Here is a 23,563-nt window from a genome sequence, read left to right as displayed (position 1 = left end):
GGGGTCCATGGGTGTGGGACTCCGGCTCCCTGCTCTTGATGGAGCACCGCTTACCCCGGTGTCGAGAGTTAGGAGCCTGGGGGTGGTTCTGGACGCTTCCCTGTCTATGGAGGCACAGGTCGCAGCGGTTGTTCAATCTCATTTTTCTATCTAAGACAGGCTCGGCAACTTGTCCCTTACTTATTGACCCATGACCTTACGACAGTGATCCAGGCAACGGTCACCTCCAGATTAGACTACTATAACTCACTCTACATGGGGCTTCCCTTGGGCTTGATCCAGAAACTGCAGCTGGTTCAGAATGCAGCTGCATGAGTGGTTGCCAGAGCTCCAGTTATGGTACATATAACACCCATCCTCCGTCAACTGCACTGGTTGAGTACCGGGTCCAGTTCAAGGTTTTGGTGTTGACCTATAAAGCCCTACGCGGACTGGGTCCAGCATACCTTCGGGACCACTTCTCCCCATATGTTCCCCGGAGGTTGTTTCGATCAGCTAATAAGCAGTTGCTGATGGTCCCTGGCCCCGGGGAGGTCCGTCTGGCCTCTACCAGAGCTAGGGCCTTTTCAGTCCTGGCTCCAACCTGGTGGAACTCTGTCTGAGACTAGGGCCCGGCGGGATTTGTTATCTTTCCGCCAGGCCTGCAAGACAGAGATGTTCTGCCAGGCATTTGATGGGGGCTAGGCTGTCCTCTTACTGGCCATAACACTGAACAACATCCACCACCCATGCAGGAGCTCATAAAGTGTGACATATACTTATATCCGCTATCTGAGAAATTGTATGGCACATGGATAATGTTTTTATTATTTTTTAATTTTATTTATTTCAAATTTGTATTCTGCCCTCCCCGCAAGTGGGCTCAGGGCAGATAACAAATACAATTAAAATACAATTAAAAATTCATGTTCATTAAAAACTACACATTTGTTTTTAAATGTTTATTTATAATGTTTTTATTGTTTTAAACTGTATATTATAAGTTGTATGTTGTTACACCGCCCTGAGCCCGTCTGATGGGGAGGGCGGTCTAGAAATGAAATAAATAAATAAAAATATAAAAAAATCAAATGGAGTAACCATATTCACAACAACCCTGTGGGGCAGAACCCAAAGAGCTATAAAACATTTTGTCCTCCAAATCCAGCAATAATCCAATTTGCAAAACAGAGCTCCTACACTTTCCCCAAAAAATGGGAGATGAAAGTTAAGAATATTGAGAAAAAAGAACCAAACTGCACTTATTTTAATTCAAAGGAGGAATATGTTACAACAGTCAAACTTTACTTTGAAAGGAATTATCATTTCAGTTTATTAAGTGTTACTGAGTATTAATCTTGGTAGAAGGAACACAGGGAAGTTTTTAATTGGACCTTCTAATAAAGTCTCCATTTGCTGCCCCAGTATTTATGACACACACACACAACTTATCACTGCATGTGTTGCAATCCACAACAAGGGGTTCCTTGGTTCATCTCCTCACACTTAGACAAGAAGCCATGACCCTTTAGGTGGGCTTTCTGGGCTACAGGCTTCTCCCTCGGTCACCCAGCCCATAGGGGGTCAGCCCATGTTCTTCCGATTGCCATAGCCCCTCGGGTGCGTATCCTTCCAGTCATCCCATTCTCGTGCTTTCCACACTGATGGTTCCTCCTCCACTTGACTGTCTTGCGGGTCCTTCTGCTGCTCTTCTGTAAGTGCTATAGGCCAAAAACAAATCCAGATTACAGCTGACCTGGCTGGAGGCAAGATCTTGCGAAGTATGCAGAGTCACCTGAAGAAGAGAGCTTGGACTCTCAGTAATAGCTCCTACCCTGAACATCTTGTTGGTTTCTAAGGTGCTACTGGACTCAAATCAGTGACCGTATCTGAGAACAGAAACGTCACAAACGTATATTCATTAACGTAAGGCCTCTGCTGGATCAGACCACTGGTCCAGCATCCTTTCTCACACAGCGGTCAACCAGTTGTCCTGAAGGGGCTAATGTTGCCACCTTTACAATGGTATTCAGAGATTTATTGCCTCTGCATGTCCAGGTCCCCTTTAATGATCATATTGAATAACTACCTCCACAAACGTGTCTAACCCCCTTTTAAAACCATCTACGCTCATCACTACAAACATGGAGTGAATTCCATAATCTAATTATTCATAAAGAAAGAAGTATTACTTTGTGTAAGTGCTAAACCTATTGCTGATCAACTTCACTGGTTGCCTCTGAGTTCCAGCATTATGGGAGAGGGAGAAAAGGCGCCTTCTATTCACTCTTCGCCCTATGCTTAATTTTATAAACCTTTATCAAGGCCCTCCTTGGCCATCTTATTTTTTTAAACTAAAAAAAAGTCTCAGAATCTTGAGCTTATCCTCCTAGGAAAGGTGCTCCAACCTCTTAGTCATCTTGGTTGCCCTCTTCTGTACTTTTTTCAGCTCTGCAACATCCTTTTTGGGATACAGCAACCAGAACCATACATAGCAGGTTGTACCATAGGTCTACACAGAGGCATTACAATATGGGCAGTTTTATTTTTAAGCACTCTCCTAGTCGTCATTTTTTCTGAGCTATCCATTGCAACCCCAAGGACTCTTTTCCTCTAGTCTCCCCCACACCGTTCAGACCTCTTCAGCATATATTGCCTGCATTCAACTCCATTTTCCATGTTGTTGCTTACTCCCCCATTCTAGAGTGATCTTTCTGGAACTCTTGACAATAGGCCATGGTATTCGTCATCTTGAAAAATTTACCTGCTAAGTACTCATCCTTCAAATAATTTATGAAAAAGTTAAATAGTTTTGGGCCCAATAATAACTCCTGAGGGATCCCACCACTTATGCTCCTCCATGTGAGAAGTGTCCATTTGTTCCTAGTCTGCTTCTTAACAAATTCTGAATTCATAAGAGAACCTGTCCTCTTCTTCCATGATTGCTAAGGGAGATGTAATATCTCCAAATATTTTGAAGCTATGCGGAAAAATCTCAGGCCATTTTGAGAAAAACTCAAAGTAAAAGCTGTGTAAACCACCATCGTTAAATAACCAGGGTTGCTGGTTAGCCAAACATGTCATTTAACAAACCCTTGTTCCAACACCTCACATTCCTGGCTGCCACACATCTGATCAGTGGCAGGGAGCAAGGGATCCCGGCCTCTTAAAACTTTAAAAAAGTTTTTCCTGGGTTTTCACACCTCTGCTCAGATCTTTAATGAGGTACGTTTTTGGAAATTAAAGTACGTCACATCAACTGGACCATCCTTATCCAAACCCTTGTTAAAACTCACCAAAAAATTTCCAAAATGTTGGTGAGGCAGTATTTTCCTTTACGAAAAACATGCTGATTTTCCCTCTTTATGCTTTGTTTCACTATGTGATTAACTGTATTTTTACTGCCAGATTCTAATAATTTACTCAGAATATGTATTATGTTAATTGGTCTGTAATCTCCAGGATCTCTTCTGAATTTCCCTTTAAAAAGATGTTACATTTGCTACTTTATTCAGAGGCCAATTTTAGCAAAGAGTTGCATACACTAATTAGAAGATTAACACATTTCACACGTGAGTTCTCTTAAGAGCCCTCAAGTGTATGCCGTCTGGACCCGGAAATTTAATTTATTATCCACTGAATTTCAGCTTCATTGTGCGATGGTTGCAACCTTCACACCAGAAAAGCAAACCTCCCTGGGGTGAGATATCAGTTTATAATTGAGACTGACATATAAGACTGATCTACTGACAGTCTTCCTAACCATCATTGTTGTGCTCCTCCACCAAATACCTGTAGCTGCCTGTGAGATGCCCTGGTCAGGCAAGACTCCTTGCTTCTGGTGCTGATCATACCAGTCATCCACGGACATTGTGGCCAGACTTGGATAGCCGGCTCCAAACACCCTATCAAATACAGTCAGGTCTGAGTACAAGCACAAAACATGAGATGTCAGAATCACCAAGGAGAGTGGGCCCCGGTGTGAAACAGCTAGCTCAAAGAAAAAATAAAAATAAAGAATGATTTCTGAAGTTGCCAGAAGGAACTAAGCCACGTGCTCACCCACCCCCAATTCAGTAAGAGTGGTATACTTCGCTTGTGCAGCATCCCGGGTAAGGATGAAAGGCTTCATTGGCGGCCGGGGAGCACGTGAAGGTCGAGTGGCTGTGCCCTGGAGAAAAGGGGAGGGGGAGCATTTATTCACCTACTCAAGGACCGTGAAAGAAACAGACAGAGGCTGCCAGTGAGGAGGGCTTGCCGCCTTAGCCAGTCTCTCCCACTGTCCCTCCCACATTTCCCCCAGGGTCTGGCATTTCCCCTATTTAATGGCCTGAAGGCGGGGGGGGGGGGGGAGGGAGCACAATTTAACATTTCCTGTAATTATCAACATGAAGCTATTTCAGATATTTTCCTACCTGATACAAGTTTCTCCCCAAATATTTGATCTTTCATATATACTTTTTTTTTTTTAACTAAAAGCAAGGAAGCTACATAAAGCTTAGCAAAACAGGATTTACAAAGGACTGTTGAGGTGCATCAACTGCTTTATCATTTTGTGAAATGAATACTACTTTCATTTTCAGACAGAAAAAATGGATACTAATTTGTCCTAGACTCGTAATATTTGATTTATATACCACCCTTCAGGACAACTAAATGCCCACTCAGAGCAGTCTATGAAGTATGTTATTATTATCCCCACAACAATCACCCTGTGAGGTGGGTGGGGCTGAGAGAGCTCCGAGAGAGCTGTGACTGACCCAAGGTCACCCAGATGGCTTCATGTGGAGGAGTGGGGAATCAAACCCGGCTCTCCAGATTAGAGTCCTGCCACTCTTAATCACTACACCAAACTGATTAGCTAGTTATCCTGCTGATCAACCTGACTAGGCCCCTCTAGCCTGGCCAAGAATCTCAACTCCCCCCCCCAACACACACACAGGTATTCTAAGACGTAGAATATGGCCCGCCTGCAGAGAGTAGACTAGAAATGCAATAAATAAGACAGCAAGTTTGGTATATGATTAAGAGTGACAGGACTCTAATCTGGAGGACCAGGTTTGATTCCCCACTCCTCTGCTTGAAGCCAGCTGGGTGATCTTGAGTGAGTCGCAGCTTCTAAGAGCTCTCTCAGCCCCACCCACTTCACAGGGTGTTTGTAATTGTGGGGATAATAATAACACTTTGTAAACTGCTGGTGTTAAGTCATCCTGAAGGGTGTTATATAAATGGAATGTTGTTATTGTTACTATTGTTGTTGTTGTTGTTAAAATAAATATCCTGTCATAAAACTTTTCCTGGACTGTATTGCTTACATTTGCCGAACTGAACACTTTTGTTATAAAAATCCCTAGACCTGGAAAGCAGGCATATCAGGGAAAGAGATTCTAGGCAAGTTCCTCCCTGCTATGCTAGCTTTCTACAAGCAGAGCTGGGTTTTGCCCAGGTGACTGGTCATTCCCTCCCTGCAATCTGAAGTAGTACAGTCAAGAAGCAGTTCCACCATATGAGACCATCCCAGATCTTAAGGCCAGGTAAGGTCAGGATTCACTCAATCTTGCAAAAAACGTCTTGTTTTCTCACCTGTTTCAAAGCATCTCGCCGACTGAGGATTGCTATTTCTTGATCAATGCTTTCGATTTCCTCTAGGCTCACACTGACCCATTTTGTTATTTGGAGCAAATAGAATTCCCGTATCTGCTCCTCCTCTGCTTGCCCACTGTCTATAAAAGTTTTCAAAGAAGCCAACCTCTTTTCCACTTCCTTCTTCTGCTTGTATCTATTAAGGGGAGGGGGGAGAAAGGGATGGGGTACTGAAAAATCCTCTGGCATAGCTTCTTATATTTCCATATACTATAGGGAAAGAAATCTTCCCAAAAATCCAGAAATATTGACATTATGGCAACAATACTGAATACATTGCAAGAAATGCTTCATGTTTACAAAAAATTCTGAAATCTCTCTCTACATATGTGTATGTGCACAAACAAGGGGTTATTCTCCTACACGCATTTTTAAGAGAAGCTATCCATACAGCTTTAAGCAATGAATGCACTCTAAAATCTAAGTAGTTGTTTGGAGGATGATGATTAGGCAAGCACAGCGATACTGCAAACCTTTAAGCCTGTTTTTGTCATCAAAAGTCAAGGAAGATGAACAGAGCACTTTCCAGGGTTATTTTGCTTTCCAAACTCACTCCTGCTACCTTCTCCTTGTCCAGGTATGGCAGCAATCTCTGCGTGACCAGCCACCTCTCAGAGGCTGTTGTCTGTACAGGGTTAGCGTGGTGTAGAAGTCAGAGCTGGAAAAACCAGGACTGGATCACCGCTCCACCAAGGAAGCCAGTCACAAACACTCTGCTTAACCGACCAGTAGTAGTAAGGCTACAACTGGGGATGATTTAAGCTACTTTGGGTCCTCACTGGGGAAAGAGTAGGAGAATAAAAGACGCTGGAGACTGGGGAGAGAGCAGGCACCGGGTTGGCTAGGCGGTGAGCAAAAAGGAGAGAATCAAGCTGGAAAAGGGGAGAGAGCATTATTTATCTATGATTTCCATGACTTCTAACCCGCCTTTCCTGCTGAAACTCAAAGCAGATCCCACCGCACAGCCCATTTCAAAGGCATCCCCACAATAAGGAACGTCCAGCTCAGCCTCGGAGACCCGCTGAAGCGCAGCACAAGCGCTCCCGCGCCGGATCCACGGCCCAGGGCAGGGGCCGCCCAGCGGGCTCCCACTTGGCCGCAGCCGGGCCCCCCTCAGCGCAGCCCCTCGGCCCGCCCGCCGGCCCACCTACCTCTCGATCTTGGCCTGCCGAGAGGCCGCCATGGCCAGCAGGGCCGCCTGCTCCGAGGCCGGGGCCGCCCGCCGCCCGCTCTCGTGGCCCTGCTCCTCCTCCGCCGGGCCCGCCCGCTCGGGCGGCAGGGCTCCGCGGGCGAGGCCGTAGTCGTGGCCGAGGCGCAGGAAGTCCAGGAAGCAGGCCCGCGCGCGCTCCAGGTGCTCCAGGCGCCGCCCCTCCGGGCCCACCTGCCGCAGGACCAGCGCGCCCAGCAGCGCCGGCACCAGCATGAAGCGCAGGTCGGCCGAGGCCACCTCCTCCAGCTCCTCGTGGCGGCTGCGGAGAGGCCAGCAGAGCACGCGCGTCAGCCCGGCCGCCCCCGAGGCCCCCCCCCGCGCCCCCCGAGGCCCCCTCGCCGCCGCCGCCGCCCCCCCCCCCAGGCCCCGCACCTGAAGAGCTCCAGCGCGGCCACGGCGCGGGCGGCGCGCTCCAGCAGGGCGATGCCGCGCTGCACCTTGCGCTGCACGGCCGGCGCGCCGCTCGAGGGCTCGGCCGTGGCCTCGGCCTCCTCCAGCAGGCGCCAGCCGGCCTCCAGCAGCTCCGACAGCCGCTCGTCCCCCTCCGCCGCCTCCGCCGCCATCGCGCTCGCCCGGCCGCCCGCCGGAAGCGCGTCACGGGGCGGGGGGCGGGAGGCCTTCCGCTGCGCCGGGGAGAGGCGCGCAGGCGCGGCGCGGGAGCGGCTGCCGGCTGGGCTCTGGCGCGGCGCCTGCGCCCTGCCCTCCTCGGAGCAACGGCCCGCGCCGCCCGCCGACCCCGCCGAGCGGCGCCCTCCGGCCGGGGCCGCCGCCGCCGCCTGCCCGCGCGGGGCTGGGAGGGAGGCCTGCGAGCCTCGCGGCTCCGTGCCGGGCAGACGCCCCGCCGAGGCCCTCCCCCGCCTTCTGTGCCGAGGGAGGCCCGGGGGGGGGGGGGGCGAAGGGCTGCTCCTGGCCGCGGGAGGGCCCCGGTCCTTGGAGCGCCCCAGCGAAGGAGGGGGCCAGGCAGGGGGGCTGCGGGGCCTCTGGGGCAGGAACACCTCCGCCGGCGGGTCACGGGGCTTTCCGTGGGGCCTGTGGGGGGTAAGCCTGCGGCCCCTGGCGAGGAGGGGGAGGTCGGGCCTTGGCGGGCCGGCGCTGCCTCGCCTGAGGCCCCCAGAAAGAGCAAGACTCTGCGCTCCTCCTCCACCGTGGGCCCCGCAGCCCCGCCCGCCTCACACACTTGGTAAACTACCCTGAGTTGGTGTTCGGTTGCCCTGAAGGGCGGCATGTCAGTTGAATGCCTGCTGCTGCTGCTGCTGCTGCTTCGATTAGAGAAGAGATCACAGGTGGTCCTTGAGCAAACGGGTGCAAGTCTTGGCCTGCAGGATAGGCGAAGGGTCACTTCTGGTCTTGTGCTTAGTTTTCATGGCCCCTTCTTGCACGGCCGGGATAAGGCCGATGGCCCCCTTGGCATCAGGCAGCAGCAATCGCCCTGCTAGCCTGTGCGTGTGTGGCGGGAGCAGTAGTGAATTTCTTGCATTGTGCAAGAGGTTGGACTAGATGACCCTGGAAGTGCCTTCCAACCTTCTAACTCTATGTAAAAAGAAACATTTAAAAAAAATTCTTAGTGAGAAAGGGCGCACAGACTAATCAGTGCTGTTCAACATTTGTAGGAAGTAATCAGTCATGAGGATTTCTTGGTGTTCATCTATTCTTTAGCTTTTTTCAGTTGGTCTGTATATGATTTAATCTCACCTGGAGTTACAGGAGATAATTTGTATATATTTTCTATTGCTATTGAGGGGGGATGTTGAACCGAATCTTCATACAGATCTGTAAAAAAAGAAAGCCATTTGTCTGGCGGTATACAGGAAGATATCGGAGATTTGGGTCTCGATATTCTACCTGATACTAATTTCTAGAACAGGGATGAGTTTTTAGTTTTTGAAGCTTCAGTTATTTCCCATCATAACTGTATGTTCTTTTTTGCTACATTGAAATAGTAAGTTATACTCTGTTTTTTGGATCAATAATTTTAAAAGAGCTTCACTTTTGGCCTGATCTTGTGATCTCAGATATTGCTAGTACCTTCAATTTAATGCTTTTTTTTTTTTTTTTTTCTGTCACACAGCTATGATTAAGCCATGGTTTGGAGCAGTTAAAGGACTTCCAGAGCTCATCATTATGTATGGGAACAAGCTATGGATTTAAATTTTGTATAAGATTTTAATAAACAGTTAAGGGATCTGGACAAGTGATGGGGATCCAACAGATTTTGCTGAGTTAAGATGTCTTTTAAGCTTTGTGCCAAATTAGATTACCATCTTGCTTGACAGCTGTATCTTTCTAAGGGCATGACTGTAGTGAAGTATCTGGATTCCAGATGAAGATTTCCAGAATCCAACAGCAAACGTAAGAATAGTGGAAAATGATCTCCCTCCATATGTGGGAGCACTTGGAAACTCCCAACCATAGAAAATAAGACTCTGCAGACCAGGATATAATCAATTGTACTAGCTTTAGACCCTGCCGTAAATGTAAATTCACCCAGACTATCACTTTCAACAGAGCCATTTAGAACAAAAAGACCTAGTCTGTAAACAAATGTACACAGACAGGCCCCAGCATAATTTGCATGATGTTCTTTAATATCCTTTCCTGTTTAAGGGACTCCTGAGTCTCCTTCAATATATTTGGCATCTCCTTAAATTTGGAGGCCATAAATGCATCATCCAAGCCTGTACGTGCATTTAAGTCGCCACCTAACAAAATCCGGGCATTCGACTGTTCTAAGATAAGAGCTCTTACATAATTTTCTAGCGAAATCTAGTTCTCTTCCATTTCTGCTTTTTTACAAGAAGGGGGTAGATACACATTGGTAATCAGTAAATTCCTCTTACCACCTGTTAAAATTACGGCCACTGCTAGTTGGTTCAGGGGAGGCTTTGCAATGGATTGGACTCCCAGGGAAGCTGATACAAGGGTACCCAACCCTCCTTTCATTCTCCCCGGTTCCTGCCCAGGTACTGCATTTACCTTAGGAATTAAAGCCATCTAGAACCAGTCCTGCATCAGACCATGTTTCTTGTAAAAGGATAATGTCGTCGTTCTGACGACAGAAGGGGATATCAGTTACGTGTGGTACAGTGTGGTATGGTGCATCCAGCTTGCTACGTTACGAAAAAGCAGTTCAACGAAAGTGGCAGAATGCTGGTTATTTTCAGGATCACACCGTCAGTCCTGGGAATCCAGTCTCCTACATCCCTAATTTTTAGTACAGTTCCCCTCATGAAAGCATCTTCCAAATAGGGGGAGCGTATATCAATAAGGTTCATTTCTTCAGAAGTCATGTCTTCTGTTGGAACAGTCCAGTTCCCATTTGAGTATTGATGATCTTTGGAAAAAGGGGATATCATCAAATGGGGATGGTAATCCATAGAGAGTAGGCCACTGTTGTTATGGTATCCCTGAGTCTTCCCGATTACGAGGGAGTCAGCTGACTTAGTCAAAGGGGAGATCATCATCTGGTTAAAGTTAATAAAATCCTTTAAAGGTTCTGCATTATTTAATAAGCCACATGTAGATTGCCTCATTTCCTGGATCATGTCATAAGGGACAACAGTTCTGGGATTAATATTTCCAACACCGTCGCTAGCAGAGGTCAGCACATTATATGCACGTTGGTATTTTGGTGCCTTTAAGGGATCTTTGTTCAAAGGAAAATGACCAGACTTGCTGTGCAAAAGTGGTCTCTTACTTTCATCCTGAAATACTCTAATCGGACGTACACCAAAAGTGGCTAGGAAGCCCCTCATTTTGAGAAGCATCAGTGGGATGGTGGCTTGCCAAAATGTTAGTACCCACCTCCATTTTTGGTAAGAGTTTGGAAGTCTTATAATGCTCAAGATCAATCTGGGCCTCCAGCCAAAGAAGACGTAAGAATGAGTATATAATTTCTTGTTTATTTCACCAACATCTGTATTCAAAATCTGCACTATTTCTAATGAAATTTGATTATTATTTCACCACAGGCTCCCCTTTATATTAACCATGCCTACAGTCCTTGTACTCACATTGGGGTAGGAACCAATAGCAGGAACTGGGCCCCTTTTTTGTGTTGGAGAGAAATTGGTCTCCTTTTCCAGGACAAATCCAGTGGCTGTGACTGTCTCATTCCCAGGATCTTCTGTTTTTTTCCTTATCAGCTCAACCAGCATAGCCTATTTTCTATCTATTTTAAGATCCTGAAATATGGCTATGACTGTCTCTGCTGTAAGGAGGCATTGATCTAACTGCTTTTGAGATTGTTCCATTACTTTTTACTAGAGGTGGGCATAAACTGGAAAATGGACCAAAATTTAACACAGACCAGGCTGGTTCATCATTCGCGAATCGGCGGGTCGTGAGACGCCTGTTTTCCACGGAGCCCACGGACTTTTCACCGATCCATTGGTCCATGATTTATTAAAGCCTTCCTGCCCTGCTGGCAAGCAGCCTTAGGAACGCTTTAACATTTAAATCCCCCCTTGCTCCAGCGAGCTTACTGGCGGGCTTGCCAGTCAGCTGGAGCAAGGCGGGATTGAAGCGCTCCCAGTGCTGGCCCGGATTGATGAACCAGTCGGTTTGTGAACCAGCGCTGGACCATGAAAAGTTCGTGGTCTGTGAAACGCCATGGACCTACGGCCCGTGGGTTTTTCCTGGTCCATGCCCACCTCTACTCTCTACCATTGGAGGTTTAGGAGAGCTGGTGTTCAACTTAAGCTCATGGCTGAAGAAAAACTCCTCCCCTTCATTGCCTTTGGTGGGCTTCTGCTCGTCCGATGAGTGCACAACCAATGAACGGGGAGTTCATCAGTTGCTCCAGTAGACGCAATCTGTTTTCAGCAAGAGGAAAAAGATCACTTACAGCGATGTTTAGCATCGTCGTTGTTTTGAAGATTTATGGTGGTGAGTAGTCGGCGAAGAATCAGCATTGGAATTATTTCTAGTCTTATTTTTATTTCTTTTCATTATCTGCAACGTCCTTGGGAAACGAACCCATCTGCTGGTCACTCATTACTGTGTGGGCCTTCCAAGAAAAAATTACAGCTTTATCTTCCTTCAATTCCCTTATTCTGTAGGTCTTCAGAGCAAGTTCCAGGCAGCCCAGGTTTAATTAGAAATTGCTATCAGTTTCACCATTGTGTTAGCAATAATACAGTATGTAGTTCTGTGGCAAGTGTCCAAGTGTTTAAAACACCTCACTGTGGTCTGAAAAAACAGCCCAGGCTGTAACTAGCAGCAGGCAGATGGACTATTAGCCATAGTAAATAAAAAGCTGATAAAAATGCTCTTTTTATTAAATAAATAAAAACAAATTGTGGAACTCAGCATTAGGCATCTGCCTTGGTCCAACCTATTGGACAATGCAGAAGCTACCCAGCAGGCACATACTCAGAGCAACATCCACTACATCCAAGTATCTCTTTGAACCATTTCCTTACAGTACAACCCTCCTGTATGCTGTGTGTATGAAGTGCTGTCAAGTTGCAGCCAATTTATGGTGCCTCTCCCACTGGGGTTTTCAAGGCAAGAGACTGACAGAGGCAGTTTGCCATTGCCTACCTCTGCATTGTGACCCTGGTCGTCTTTTGGTGGTCTCCCATCCAAGTACTAACTAGCACCAACCCTGCTTAGCTTCTGAGATCTGATGACATCAGGCTTGTCTAGGCCATCCAGGTCAGGGCTCAGCCCTTCCACCTGTTTAAAGAGCCCTCCTCATTTTTGCATAGTTTGCCCAAGGAGTGGGAGCCCTCCAAACCTCATCAGGCCAGCCATTCCACAAAGTGGGTGTCACAACAGAGAATGCATGCGCATGGGCAGTTGTTGAATTTACCCATTTGCAGGGTGTCTTCTGCAGAAGGCTCAGTTCAGGTGAGTTAAGCTGCTATGGAGGAACATGGGGAGAGAGGCAGTCCCATAGATATGAGGGACCAAGGTCATAATGAGCTTTGTATGTGATAGCCAAAACTTTGAATTGGGTCCAGTAACTGATGGATAGCCAGTGGAGTAACTGTAGAATCGGAGTAATATGCATTCTGTGCCTAGCTCATGATAATTGAGCTGCAATGTTCTGCACAAACTAGAGTCTCCAAGTTGACTTTGAGGGAAACCTATGTAGAGTGCATTACAGTAATCTAATTCTGATGTCACCCTGCCATGGATCCAGGTGGCCAGATCAGCCACGTTAAGGTAAAGGGCCATCTTCCAGGCTAGACTGAGTTGGAAGAAAGCTGCTGCTTTTTTTTTTTTTGCAGCTACATTAATTTGCTTTTCTAGCAGCAATACTGGATCTGGTATATCTCCATGGCTGTCAACTGAGTCTTTAAACTCCATTGAAAGTGGAGAGCATAAAGTCCTTCAAGATCTCCGCTTTCCCAATGAGTATCATTTCTGTCTTGTCTGGGTTCAATTTCAATTTGTTCTCTTTCAGCCATTTGACCACACTTGTCAGGCAGTGGACTCAGGACCTCTACTGCATCTCCAGGGCATTTGGATAGGAAAATACAATTCCATAGATAGGAATGATTTCTCTTAAAGCTTTATATAGAGTTTAAATAACTTGGAGAATAAGATTTATGACCCGTGGAACCATGCAAGATAATTCCCACACTGTTGATAGCTGGTCTCCAGTGGCTAACTTTTGGGTCTGTTGCATGAGGAATGATTTTTTCAAATCCTGGATATGTGTTCCTGAACTCTTACTTTCAAAGGGCAAGTTGTACTGCCTATGTACAATTTCATACATGTACATACTGTACATCCATACTGTAAAGAGGTTTCCCATTAGAATGGTTCAGGATCTCATTAAGTTTCATTGACAAATTGCAAATTGAACAATTCCCATGGGAAGTATCCCCTGGGGTGTGTTGTTGGAGGTTGACATTCCTCAAAGGCAGAATGTATAAGAATATCTTTTAGACTTCTGCTTTTTCGGTAGCCTATTAATGGTCTTTCCTCACATCCCCCAATGTCTCCCAAGATATGCCAATGTTTATAAATAACCTTAGCAATTTTCATAGAGGAGTATGATCTTATTCTGCTGGTAGATGCTAGATGTTTAGGAGCAAACAGTGTTTCCCTAGGCGTCTGTTCTGGTCTTCTCTGTGCTCTCTCTATTACTCTATCTGGATAGCCCCTTTCCGAAAAGATGTGTTTAAGAGATTGCTCTTTCTCTCTTGTAATCACTCTCTCTGCTTGAGTTCCCTTTTATTCTAAGATACTGTCCTGTTGGGATATTCTCCCATAAATGTACTGGATGAAACAATGTATAATGTAAATAGGCTGCTTTATCTTGGTACCCTTTGTGTTTCAATGGAATATACACAAGAAAGAAAGAAAGCTTGGGCTAGGACAGTTTATTGAATGTTGAATGGCAGAATTGATTTTGTTACTTAGTAAGCATTAGGGATGTGCGTTTCGGCTTTCTAAATGCCGAAAGAAAGCCGAAACAAAAGTATTTCGGCTTCTTTCGGGTTAGCCGAAACGTTTAGGAGAAAGCCGAAACGTTTCGGCTTCTTTCGGCTCCGTCTTCCCGGACGTCTGGGGGAGGCATTTTCCCACCGACTCAGCCCAAAATTGGTGGGGACCTTCCTCTAACCCCTCTCTAAAAAACCCCCAAGTTTCAGACCGATTGGACTTTGGGGGGCCAAGTTATGGCCCCCCAAAGCAGGTCCCCCTATCCTCCCATAAGAAAGCGAAGGAGCAGCATATTGTTAGCATGCTGCTGCTCATCTTCTTCTTCATTATTTCCTATGGGGAAAAATGAAGAAGCAGGCTTCCTTTGCCAGGGGTGGCATTTTGCATGCAAAACGCCCCCTTGCCCTCAGGGGCCCTTCTCCCACCCCTCCTCCCACCCCCCACCAAGGCTCAGCCTGCTCCCACTTGGGGGGGCATTTCATGGCCTCCCCAAGTAGGTGCTCTGCTCTCATCTCTACCACTGACAGCTGGGGGAGGCTTGTCTTGCCAGGGGTGGCATTTTGCATGCAAAATGCCCCCCAGCCCTCAGGGGCCCTTCTCCCAGCCCTCCTCCCACCCCCCACCAAGGCTCAGCCTGCTCCCACTTGGGGAGGCCATTTCATGGCCTCCCCAAGTAGGTGCTCTGCTCTCATCTACCACTGACAGCTTGGGGAGGCTTGTCTTGCCAGGGGTGGCATTTTGCATGCAAAATGCCCCCCAGCCCTCAGGGGCCCTTCTCCCACCCCTCCTCCCACCCCCCACCAAGGCTCAGCCTGCTTCCACTTGGGGGGGGCATTTCATGGCCTCCCCAAGTAGGTCCTCTCAGCCCCTAAAGTCCACCCCTTACAGCCCCACACAAACCCAATTCCCCCCCAGCTGCCACACACAGACCCAAATCCCCACATTAGTCCCTCACAGACCCAAATCCACCCCCACCTGCCCTACACCCATAACCCCAGGAACAGGCTGATAGAAGTATACTACACAAAATAATACAACCCACTTCACCGTTTTTGACAGCAGTTGTGTTTGTGTGATTCTCTGATGTGAAGTGAGTTGTGTTATTTTTATGTAGTACACTGCTTTCATGCCCTGTTGTGCCTTCCTACTGTGTAACCTAAAGCAGTTAAGGAAATAAAGTCCTTTTGACAGCAATATTTTGGGGTGATTCTCTGATGTTAAGTGAGTTGTGTTATTTTTGTGTAAGATACTGCTGCCATGCCCTTTGGTGCGCCCCCCTGCTGTGTATCCTAAAGCTGTTCAAGAAATAAAGTGTTTTTGACAGGAATTGTGCTTTTGTGATTCTCTGATGTTAAGTGAGTTGCGTTATTTTTGTGTAAGATACTGCTGCCATGCCCTTTGGTGTGCCCCCCTGCTGTGTAACCTAAAGCTGTTCAAGAAATAAAGTGTTTTTGACAGGAATCGTGTTTTGTGATTCTCTGATGTTAAGTGAGTTGTGTTTTAATTTTTCTGTGTGGGGGACTGCTGGTGTAATGTGTCACATGTACTTTGAAAGGGAGAAAATATTTTTTAAAAAACTTTATTTTGTGTTGTTCGTGTTTTATTCTTTGTTGTGCAGTTGGTTCCCATCATAGGGAACAATGGGGTTGGCTGGCCAGCCATCCCTGTAGGTGGTGGGGGAATTTGAGGGAGGGTGTCTGTGGTTCAGGTGCTCTTTCACAGGGACCAGCTGGCACTCAGAAGTGTGCCCACCATTGTGCCACCCCTGGGCTGTGCAGAATTGCCCAGGGAAAGAGAGTTTAGAAGTTCCCAGCATAGGGAACAAAGGGAGAGGGCTGGCCTTTGCCAGCCAGTTCCTGGGGTTATGGGTGTGGGGCAGGTGGGGGTGGATTTGGGTCTGTGAGGGGCTAATGTGGGGATTTGGGTCTGTGTGTGGCAGCTGGGGGGGAATTGGGTTTGTGTGGGGCTGTAAGGGGTGGACTTTAGGGGCTGAGAGGACCTACTTGGGGAGGCCATGAAATGCCCCCCCAAGTGGGAGCAGGCTGAGCCTTGGTGGGGGGTGGGAGGAGGGGTGGGAGAAGGGCCCCTGAGGGCTGGGGGGCATTTTGCATGCAAAATACCACCCCTGGCAAGACAAGCCTCCCCAAGCTGTCAGTGGTAGAGAAAAGAGCACCTACTTGGGGAGGCCATGAAATGCCCCCCCAAGTGGGAGCAGTCTGAGCCTTGGTGGGGGGTGGGAGAAGGGCCCCAGAGGGCTGGGGGGGCATTTTGCATGCAAAATGCCACCCCTGGCAAGACAAGCCTCCCCAAGCTGTCAGTGGTAGAGATGAGAGCAGAGCACCTACTTGGGGAGGCCATGAAATGGCCCCCCCAAGTGGGAGCAGGCTGAGCCTTGGTGGGGGGTGGGAGGAGGGGTGGGAGAAGGGCCCCTGAGGGCTGGGGGGCATTTTGCATGCAAAATGCCACCCCTGGCAAAGGAAGCCTGCCTCTTCATTTTTTCCCCATAGGAAATAATGAAGAAGATGAGCAGCAGCATGCTAACAATATGTTGCTCCTTCGCTTTCTTATGGGAGGATAGGGGGACCTGATTTGGGGGGCCATAACTTGGCCCCCCAAAGTCCAATCGGTCTGAAACTTGGGGGTTTTTTAGAGAGGGGTTAGAGGAAGGTCCCCACCAATTATGGGCTGATTCGGTGGGAAAATACCTCCCCCAGACGTCCGGGAAGACGGAGGCATTTTCCCATTGAAAAGCTGAAAGCCGAAAGCCGAAAGCAAGCCGAAACAAAGCTGAAAGCCGAAAGCCGAAACTGCTGGCCGTTTCGGCTTTCGGCTTATTCGAAAGAGATTCTGTTTTCGGCTTTCGGCTTTAGCCGAAATTTTTTGGCTTGCACACCCCTAGTAAGCATTCACGATTGTATTTCTTAGTGCTAACCTGTGTATTGTGATACTGTTTGTGCAGTGTTGTCTTAATGTTTTTAGCAATCCACTCGTCAAATTCTCTTTTTGCTCGCTTTATTGTCATTTTACAATTCTTTGGCCAGAACTTGTGCTGCTTTCTGTGCCTCTTACCTGGGCAAGCCTTCCACTTAAAGAAGCCTTTTTGCCCTTGATGACTTCTTTGACTTGAATTGTTACCCATGTAGGCATCCTTTTAGACTTCCTGGTACCTTTCCTGACTTGAGGTATGCATTGTATCTTGGCCTCAGTTAGTATAGTTTCATGGTGGACAAGATTGCGGTCTGTGGTACTCCATAAGATAATGCCCACACTGAAAATAGCTGGTCTCCAACACCAAACCTTTGAGTCCATTCCATGAGGAGCAGTTTAAACCAGCCCAAAGTACATCCCCTGATACCTACTTCTGCTTCTAAACACCTCAACAGGAAGGCATGATCTACTGTATCAAACTACAAATAGATCCAGGACGAGCAACGGAGAAGCGTGGCCTTCATCTACATTCAGACAAAGTTCATCCACTAAAGCCACCAGAGCCATCTCTGTCCCATATCCTGAAATGAGGCTGAAAGGGGTCTAGAGCACAAGAGTTATGGCGAGAAGACCTGGAGCTTGTTCTCGCAGTCACTTTTCCTAGAAAGGACAGGTTAGAACTGGGCAATAATTGGCCACATCATGTTTGCCTGTGGATGGCTTTTACGTCGTGGGCAGGGGAAGGTGCTTTGAATTAGTGACTGATTCACGATAAACATCAAAGGCTCATTTATGTGGTCTTTGCATGATTTTAGCAGCCAAGAGGGGCAAGGATCCAGTGCACAAGCACATGCCAAGATCTACTCCACAGGTGCCAGGATCCTGTCAATATCGATTACTGTAACTGAGTTAAAATGGTCCACAAGTGGACCAGAGGGTGTATTAAGAATTTGTTCCACCCCACTTATATTATAGCTGTCATCCAGATCAGAGCATATTTGTGCTATTTTGTCAGCAAAAAGTGTGTGCAAAGGTGTCACAGCTGACACCTGGGCCAATAAAAGTTTAGTCCACCCTCACAACCTCAGAACAGCCTTTGCCACAATTCTGTTCCAAACTATGCCCACAGTGCTGCTAGCTGGGCACTATGCCAAAATACCTCAAGCCCTCCGCTACTGTATTTGTGGTACTCATGTTGAGGAGGATTTACCACATTACCTACTATCCTGCCCACTTTATGCAGAGCCAAGGAATAAATCCCTTGAAGAGTTTTTTATATCACAGGTAGCCATATTATATTAAACATGGTGGAGGCTGGTAGATGCTCTGGGTAGCCCCTACGTGCAGAGGTGAGGTGGATGGTCACTAGGAAGGCATCTCTTTCCTGCAGTTATGCTTTAATTCTGGATTGCCCTTCCTTCAGCTGCTTGCCCAGTGCTGAAACTGATGTGTTAGGGCCAAAGGAATATGTGTTTACGAAGGCTGTGAGAAGAATAGTTACGTGGGATTCCCCCCCTCTCACTGCTGTTTGTTTTATTGAGTTTTATTGACAATAGCTCTTATTGTCATAATATCCTCAAGTTATTCATTAAAGTATTGCTAGTTGTTGTTTGATTGATTTTTTATTGTTTCTATTATGGTAGGTAAGGTTTATTGCATTAGGCCAAAGGCCATTACAAACAATAAAACAGTAACAAAAATACGAGCAACGATGCAGGTAAAATATACAGTACAAACTTGATAAAAAAACTATTGGAATTACACTATAGCCTGTTGATAGCCCTGTGCTGTCACGACCTGGTTTTTCTTCAGATCGCATAAATCTTTGTTTTCTATATGTTTTTACTTATTTTATTTATTTATTTATTTATTTTATCACATTTCTAGACCGCCCTCCCCGTCAGATGGGCTCAGGGTGGTTTTATATGAAAGCTGCCTGAGAAACCACCTGACTGAGAGCTTTAATGCAGTTATATCTGCAAATAAATACATAAATATTATGTCAGACTCTACATATTTCAAGCTGCCGTCTCTATTCAGTTCATTCATAAAGCCACCCTATTACTTCCCAATATCTTGGAAAGAGGTCAGCTAGCCAATTGTTTTTTAAAAGTTCATATGCTGCATGTCTATGGTATATATCTGGTAGCTACGTTTGTAGAAAAATCCAGCCAGCACTAAGAGATGTGGACCTTTCAGACACATCCCTCTGTCATTGGCACCACTTGTGTGTGTTTGTTTAAATGTTTTAAATATTTTATCTGTATTTTAAACATTATTTTGATTGCTTGCTATCTTATGGATCCTAAGTTGGGTGGAAAGGCAAATATCCTGGCTATTAAAATATTGTAATGACTACATAAAGCAGTCCTTGATGTCTATAATAAACCAGTCACTAACTGAAGACATCTTCCCTCAGCCTCTCAAAGAGGCGGTCATCCACCCACTACTCAAAAACCATCCTCAGACAAAAATGATGTAGCCAGTTATCTCCCAGGCTCTAATTTGCCCTGTCTGGACAAACTGGTTGAGATAGCAGTAGTTGGCTTTCTACCCAGATTAAAGGACTGTGTCCTAAGAAATAGCTCAGAGAGATGCCTTGGTAGGTGGGGTGTAGGCCGCCCCAGAATGTACCTCAGGATTGCTGTCCTTGCTGCTGGCCCTCACCTATCCCTGCCTGGGCAGCTCAGCTGAGAGCTGCCTGAGGCCAGGAGAGCCCAGAAGGGGCAGCAGCAAGTTGTGCCAAGGTGAGTGAGCTGTCTTGAGGCAGGAAGAGACTCACCACCATGGCAACGAGCTGTGCCAAGGCTGTGCACTGCTAGAGTGAGTTGCCCCAAGGCCAGAAGAGCCCAGGTGCCGTGACAGGGAGATGAGCTGAGGCCAGAAGGAGGAGATGGGAAGGGCCTGGGAGTGTGTGAGGGAAACCTCATAGCCTTCCATAAGTGTCCTATAAGATGTTCTTGCCTCCTTGTCCTGACTCCGCCTCCACACTCCCTCGAGCCTTCTAAGCTCCCTCTTCTTCTGCCGCAGCTTCTCTGTATACTAGGGAACTGTAAGGGAACTGTAGGCCCCTTGGCTATCTTCTGGTTCAATGTTAGATCATTTTAGTCTGCTCCTGGTTGACTCGGTTAAAAGCCATCAGGTCATACTGGATCCAGCACTGCTGCTAGAAAAGCAAGTTAATGCAGCTGCAAAAAAGCCTATAAAGTCAAATTTAGCCTGGAAAATTCTCCCCAGCCTTGATATGGCTGATCTTGCCAGCTAGATCCACACTAGGGTAACATCAAAATTAAGTTACTGTAATACATTCTATGAGGTCTTTCGGGTTGCGATTTGTTGCTGCCTCGAAGTCTTTGGAATCACGTTTGGTGCAGCGGTTTCAAACAGCCTCATGCATCTGATCACGATCTGTTCATGAAGCGTATGTGAACTGCTGTAGTCATTTCACACAATGTCGATTTTCTTCTGGAGGAGTCAGCCACGTTAGTCTGTAGTCGCAAAATAGTAAAGAGTCCAGTAGCACCTTTAAGACTAACCAACTTTATTGTACCATAAGTTTTCGAGAACCACAGTTCACTTCGTCGATTTTTTTCTGGAGTTCCTGCTTTTTATTTTTTTTAAAAAAATGAATACTTGAGCTCCAGGGCTACGGTACTTCAGCGCTTCAGCATCCAGCAAATGTTAACTCCGAGAACCAAGTTGCCACATAGAAATAAGGGTAGCAAAAAATGTATTGGGCCGCTTACACATATTAGTTACGGTGACTGGACATAAAGCAGCTGCTAACCTAAGGTTTCTGATGTTCCACTTTTAATGTATCAATCCTCTGATGTTTACCAATTTATGTGCAGTAACTGACTAGTCAATATTTGGTTGCCAAGAGCTTCTTTTAAAAAGTGCTATATATACATGGAGTCCATCATTGCTGATGGGTGCAGCCTGGTGATATAACTGTCATGTGTGGTGTGATACATTCCATCTAAGGATTAATTTGGAAACTAAGTGCTCAGCTCTCTTAATGAGATGCACTTGGTCTGAGACACAGGACATTACACTAGGAGAACAGAGTTAATTGTTTTTAGAGTTGGGATGGGGGAAGAGAAGAGCAGTGATGTGGTTATTCTGGAAGATTCCCTAAAGCAAGGCATTCGTTTGCCTAACATGAGTCATATGGTAGAGCAAGCCAAAGCCTATATCAAAGCGGAAATTAGTTTGCATTTTATCCATCCATCATCCTCAATATTGTGTTATAGGGTACCCCTGCATTTCTACCAAGAGCTGTGTCTTGCTAGCCTTCATGTTTCTTGTATCTCTCAAGGTATTGCTGTATCTTGTTGAGTTAACTATCAACTGAGCTCCTGGTACTGCATTATCTTGACAGCTAGCTTTATTGTTCTAACTGCTAAGAAGATCTGCTGAGACAGTACTGGCTTTTTAATGAATTTGTTGAATTGTTAAATCTTTAAACCTTTCTCTCTCTCTCTAAATCTTGCAAATTACATGTACATACCCATTACATATATACTGAAATGTCATGATATTGGTTGTACTGACTTAAGCCATGTAATCTGCCTTGAGTCTTAGTGAGAAAGGTGGACTATATATGACATAAACAAATAAATTAATATTTCTAAGCAGTAGTCTTTATTTATGAGTAAGACCACTTGGGATCCAGGAAGGGTTTTCTGGCAGCTTTGCCAGGTTTCAAAGGGTTCCTCTGGGTTCCAGGTATTGCAGCCAAAATGACAGACCCCCCCCCCCCCCCGCCATCACTCCCTCTTAGAATTCAGGCTCTGCAAGATGGATGGGGATAATAACAACATACTTTGTAAACTGCTCTGAGTGGGTGTTAAGTTGTCCTAAAGGGTGGTATATAAATTGAATGTTGTTATTATTATGGAATGTCATTGCGGCATGAGAGGCACTGCTACAACACTCCGTCTTGTTGAGTGATAGGTATCATCAGCCCCATGAACGCAGAATGACGCCTCTCCTCTTGGCTCATCATTCTTTCTGCCACTGTGTACAAGCCCATTTTCCCCCTTGTTCTTTGGGTCTGCAGACCATTGTCCAGTTCTTCATTAATGGTGGGTTCATGCATATCATGTTGGCTCTCCATTTCATTTGATCGATCAGGTCCATGTGCACGGCTGTTGCTCACTTCATGGGGAAAATAAATCGCCTAATGAAGTTGACTTTAAAGTACTCATTTCCAAGAGACCTACAACTTTCTCCTGGGAACTGCATTACATGTCATTCCAAATAAGTTACTGCTACACAACAGATAGGTAGACATACGCAATTGTGCCATTCATTTGCAGTCATGTCAGTTTGTGATACTTTGCTGGAGGATATGAGACATAAACCCATGTCTCAGATTTATATAGAGAGGTTCAAAAAAATCAACAGTCTTATATACTAATTGTAGAAAACCTTCCTAGGGTTGCCTTCAAAATGCTCAATGCTGGAAAGTGAAGCGTCGCTTCCAGAGTAGCAGGTGCCTCTACCAGCCTCTTTGACTAACCTCAGCTTGAGACCAGCAGACAAATCCCAAGTTCTATAGGGTTTCGTCAAAACAGGAGTCAGCCCTGCAAGGCAGGACATTTTGCAGACTGCATTTCGTAAAACAATTACTTGGATAGTTATAGCATATTGGCCAAGGTGCTGGATTCAGATTGAAGCATTGCAAACCCAAATAACTGCCCAGAAGTATGATTAATAAAGTTTATTAAAAGAAGTGCAAGAAGATTCAAATTATAGAAGTGTGTAAAACAGGAGAAAAAATGATCTCAGGCTAAATAACTAAACTAACCATCACTTGAAAGGGTTGCAGTCCTAAACCAGAGGCTACCTTTTTGCTACAGCACAAAGTCCAGGCAAAACTTCAGAATTCTAAGTCCCGAGAACAACGGGCAAGACGGTGTATAATTGCAGGGGCTTCCCACCAGCAGCAACCATCTCAACAGCAGCAGCATCCAGAGACAAAAGTCTAAAGCCAAACCAGGATCTGATCCTTAAGAAGGACAGAGCGAGAATGAGGGTTCAAGGAGGGTTCATGGCTACCAGCTTGCAGTGTGGCCTGACCAGCTTGACCAGTCAGTGATGGCAGCTTGCTGCAGTCATCATGTCCCCACAGGTGGGAGCAAATCACTCCACTCCCAAAGTGCGACTGATGAGATGGAACGTGGGTGCAGAAACTCCCCTCAGCGTTCTGTCCTTGAAACTTTCTGATCCTGCACCTGTGGCTGGTTCCCTCTGGGAACCACTTCTGACACCTTACAGCGTCATCCTGTCTGCACATTCCCAGAGAAAACTTCTTCTGCTTTTAATTAGCTTCTGGTTAGGACAGAAAGCCTAAACCAAAGTGTGAATAGGCCAAGAAACAGGTTAGATGTAGTCAGTTTCTTA

The 23,563-nt window shown here is 46.4% G+C and overlaps 1 protein-coding gene across 2 annotated transcripts; it reads right to left on the bottom strand.

The window, feature by feature from the left end:
- Positions 1–798: 798 nt before the first annotated feature.
- Positions 799–7,433, bottom strand: IGBP1 (immunoglobulin binding protein 1). 2 transcript variants are annotated; one of them, XM_054996674.1, is made up of 6 exons: positions 7,205–7,433; positions 6,774–7,091; positions 5,563–5,758; positions 4,042–4,150; positions 3,772–3,903; positions 799–1,700 (listed from the first exon to the last, which is right to left on the bottom strand). In XM_054996674.1, exons 1-6 carry the CDS (start codon positions 7,393–7,395, stop codon positions 1,564–1,566), a joined length of 1,083 nt encoding a protein of 360 aa, XP_054852649.1. In that variant the 5' UTR covers positions 7,396–7,433; the 3' UTR covers positions 799–1,563. The 2 variants fall into 2 exon arrangements, with proteins under 2 accessions (XP_054852649.1, XP_054852650.1); XM_054996675.1 differs by having other exon boundaries at positions 3,772–3,884; positions 4,071–4,150; positions 7,205–7,431.
- Between the last annotated feature and the right edge of the window lie 16,130 nt (positions 7,434–23,563).

The sequence above is a fragment of the Eublepharis macularius genome, chromosome 13 (genome assembly GCF_028583425.1).
Source record: "Eublepharis macularius isolate TG4126 chromosome 13, MPM_Emac_v1.0, whole genome shotgun sequence".
NCBI lineage: Eukaryota > Metazoa > Chordata > Lepidosauria > Squamata > Eublepharidae > Eublepharis > Eublepharis macularius.
This window is presented reverse-complemented; position numbering and strand designations above follow the sequence as displayed.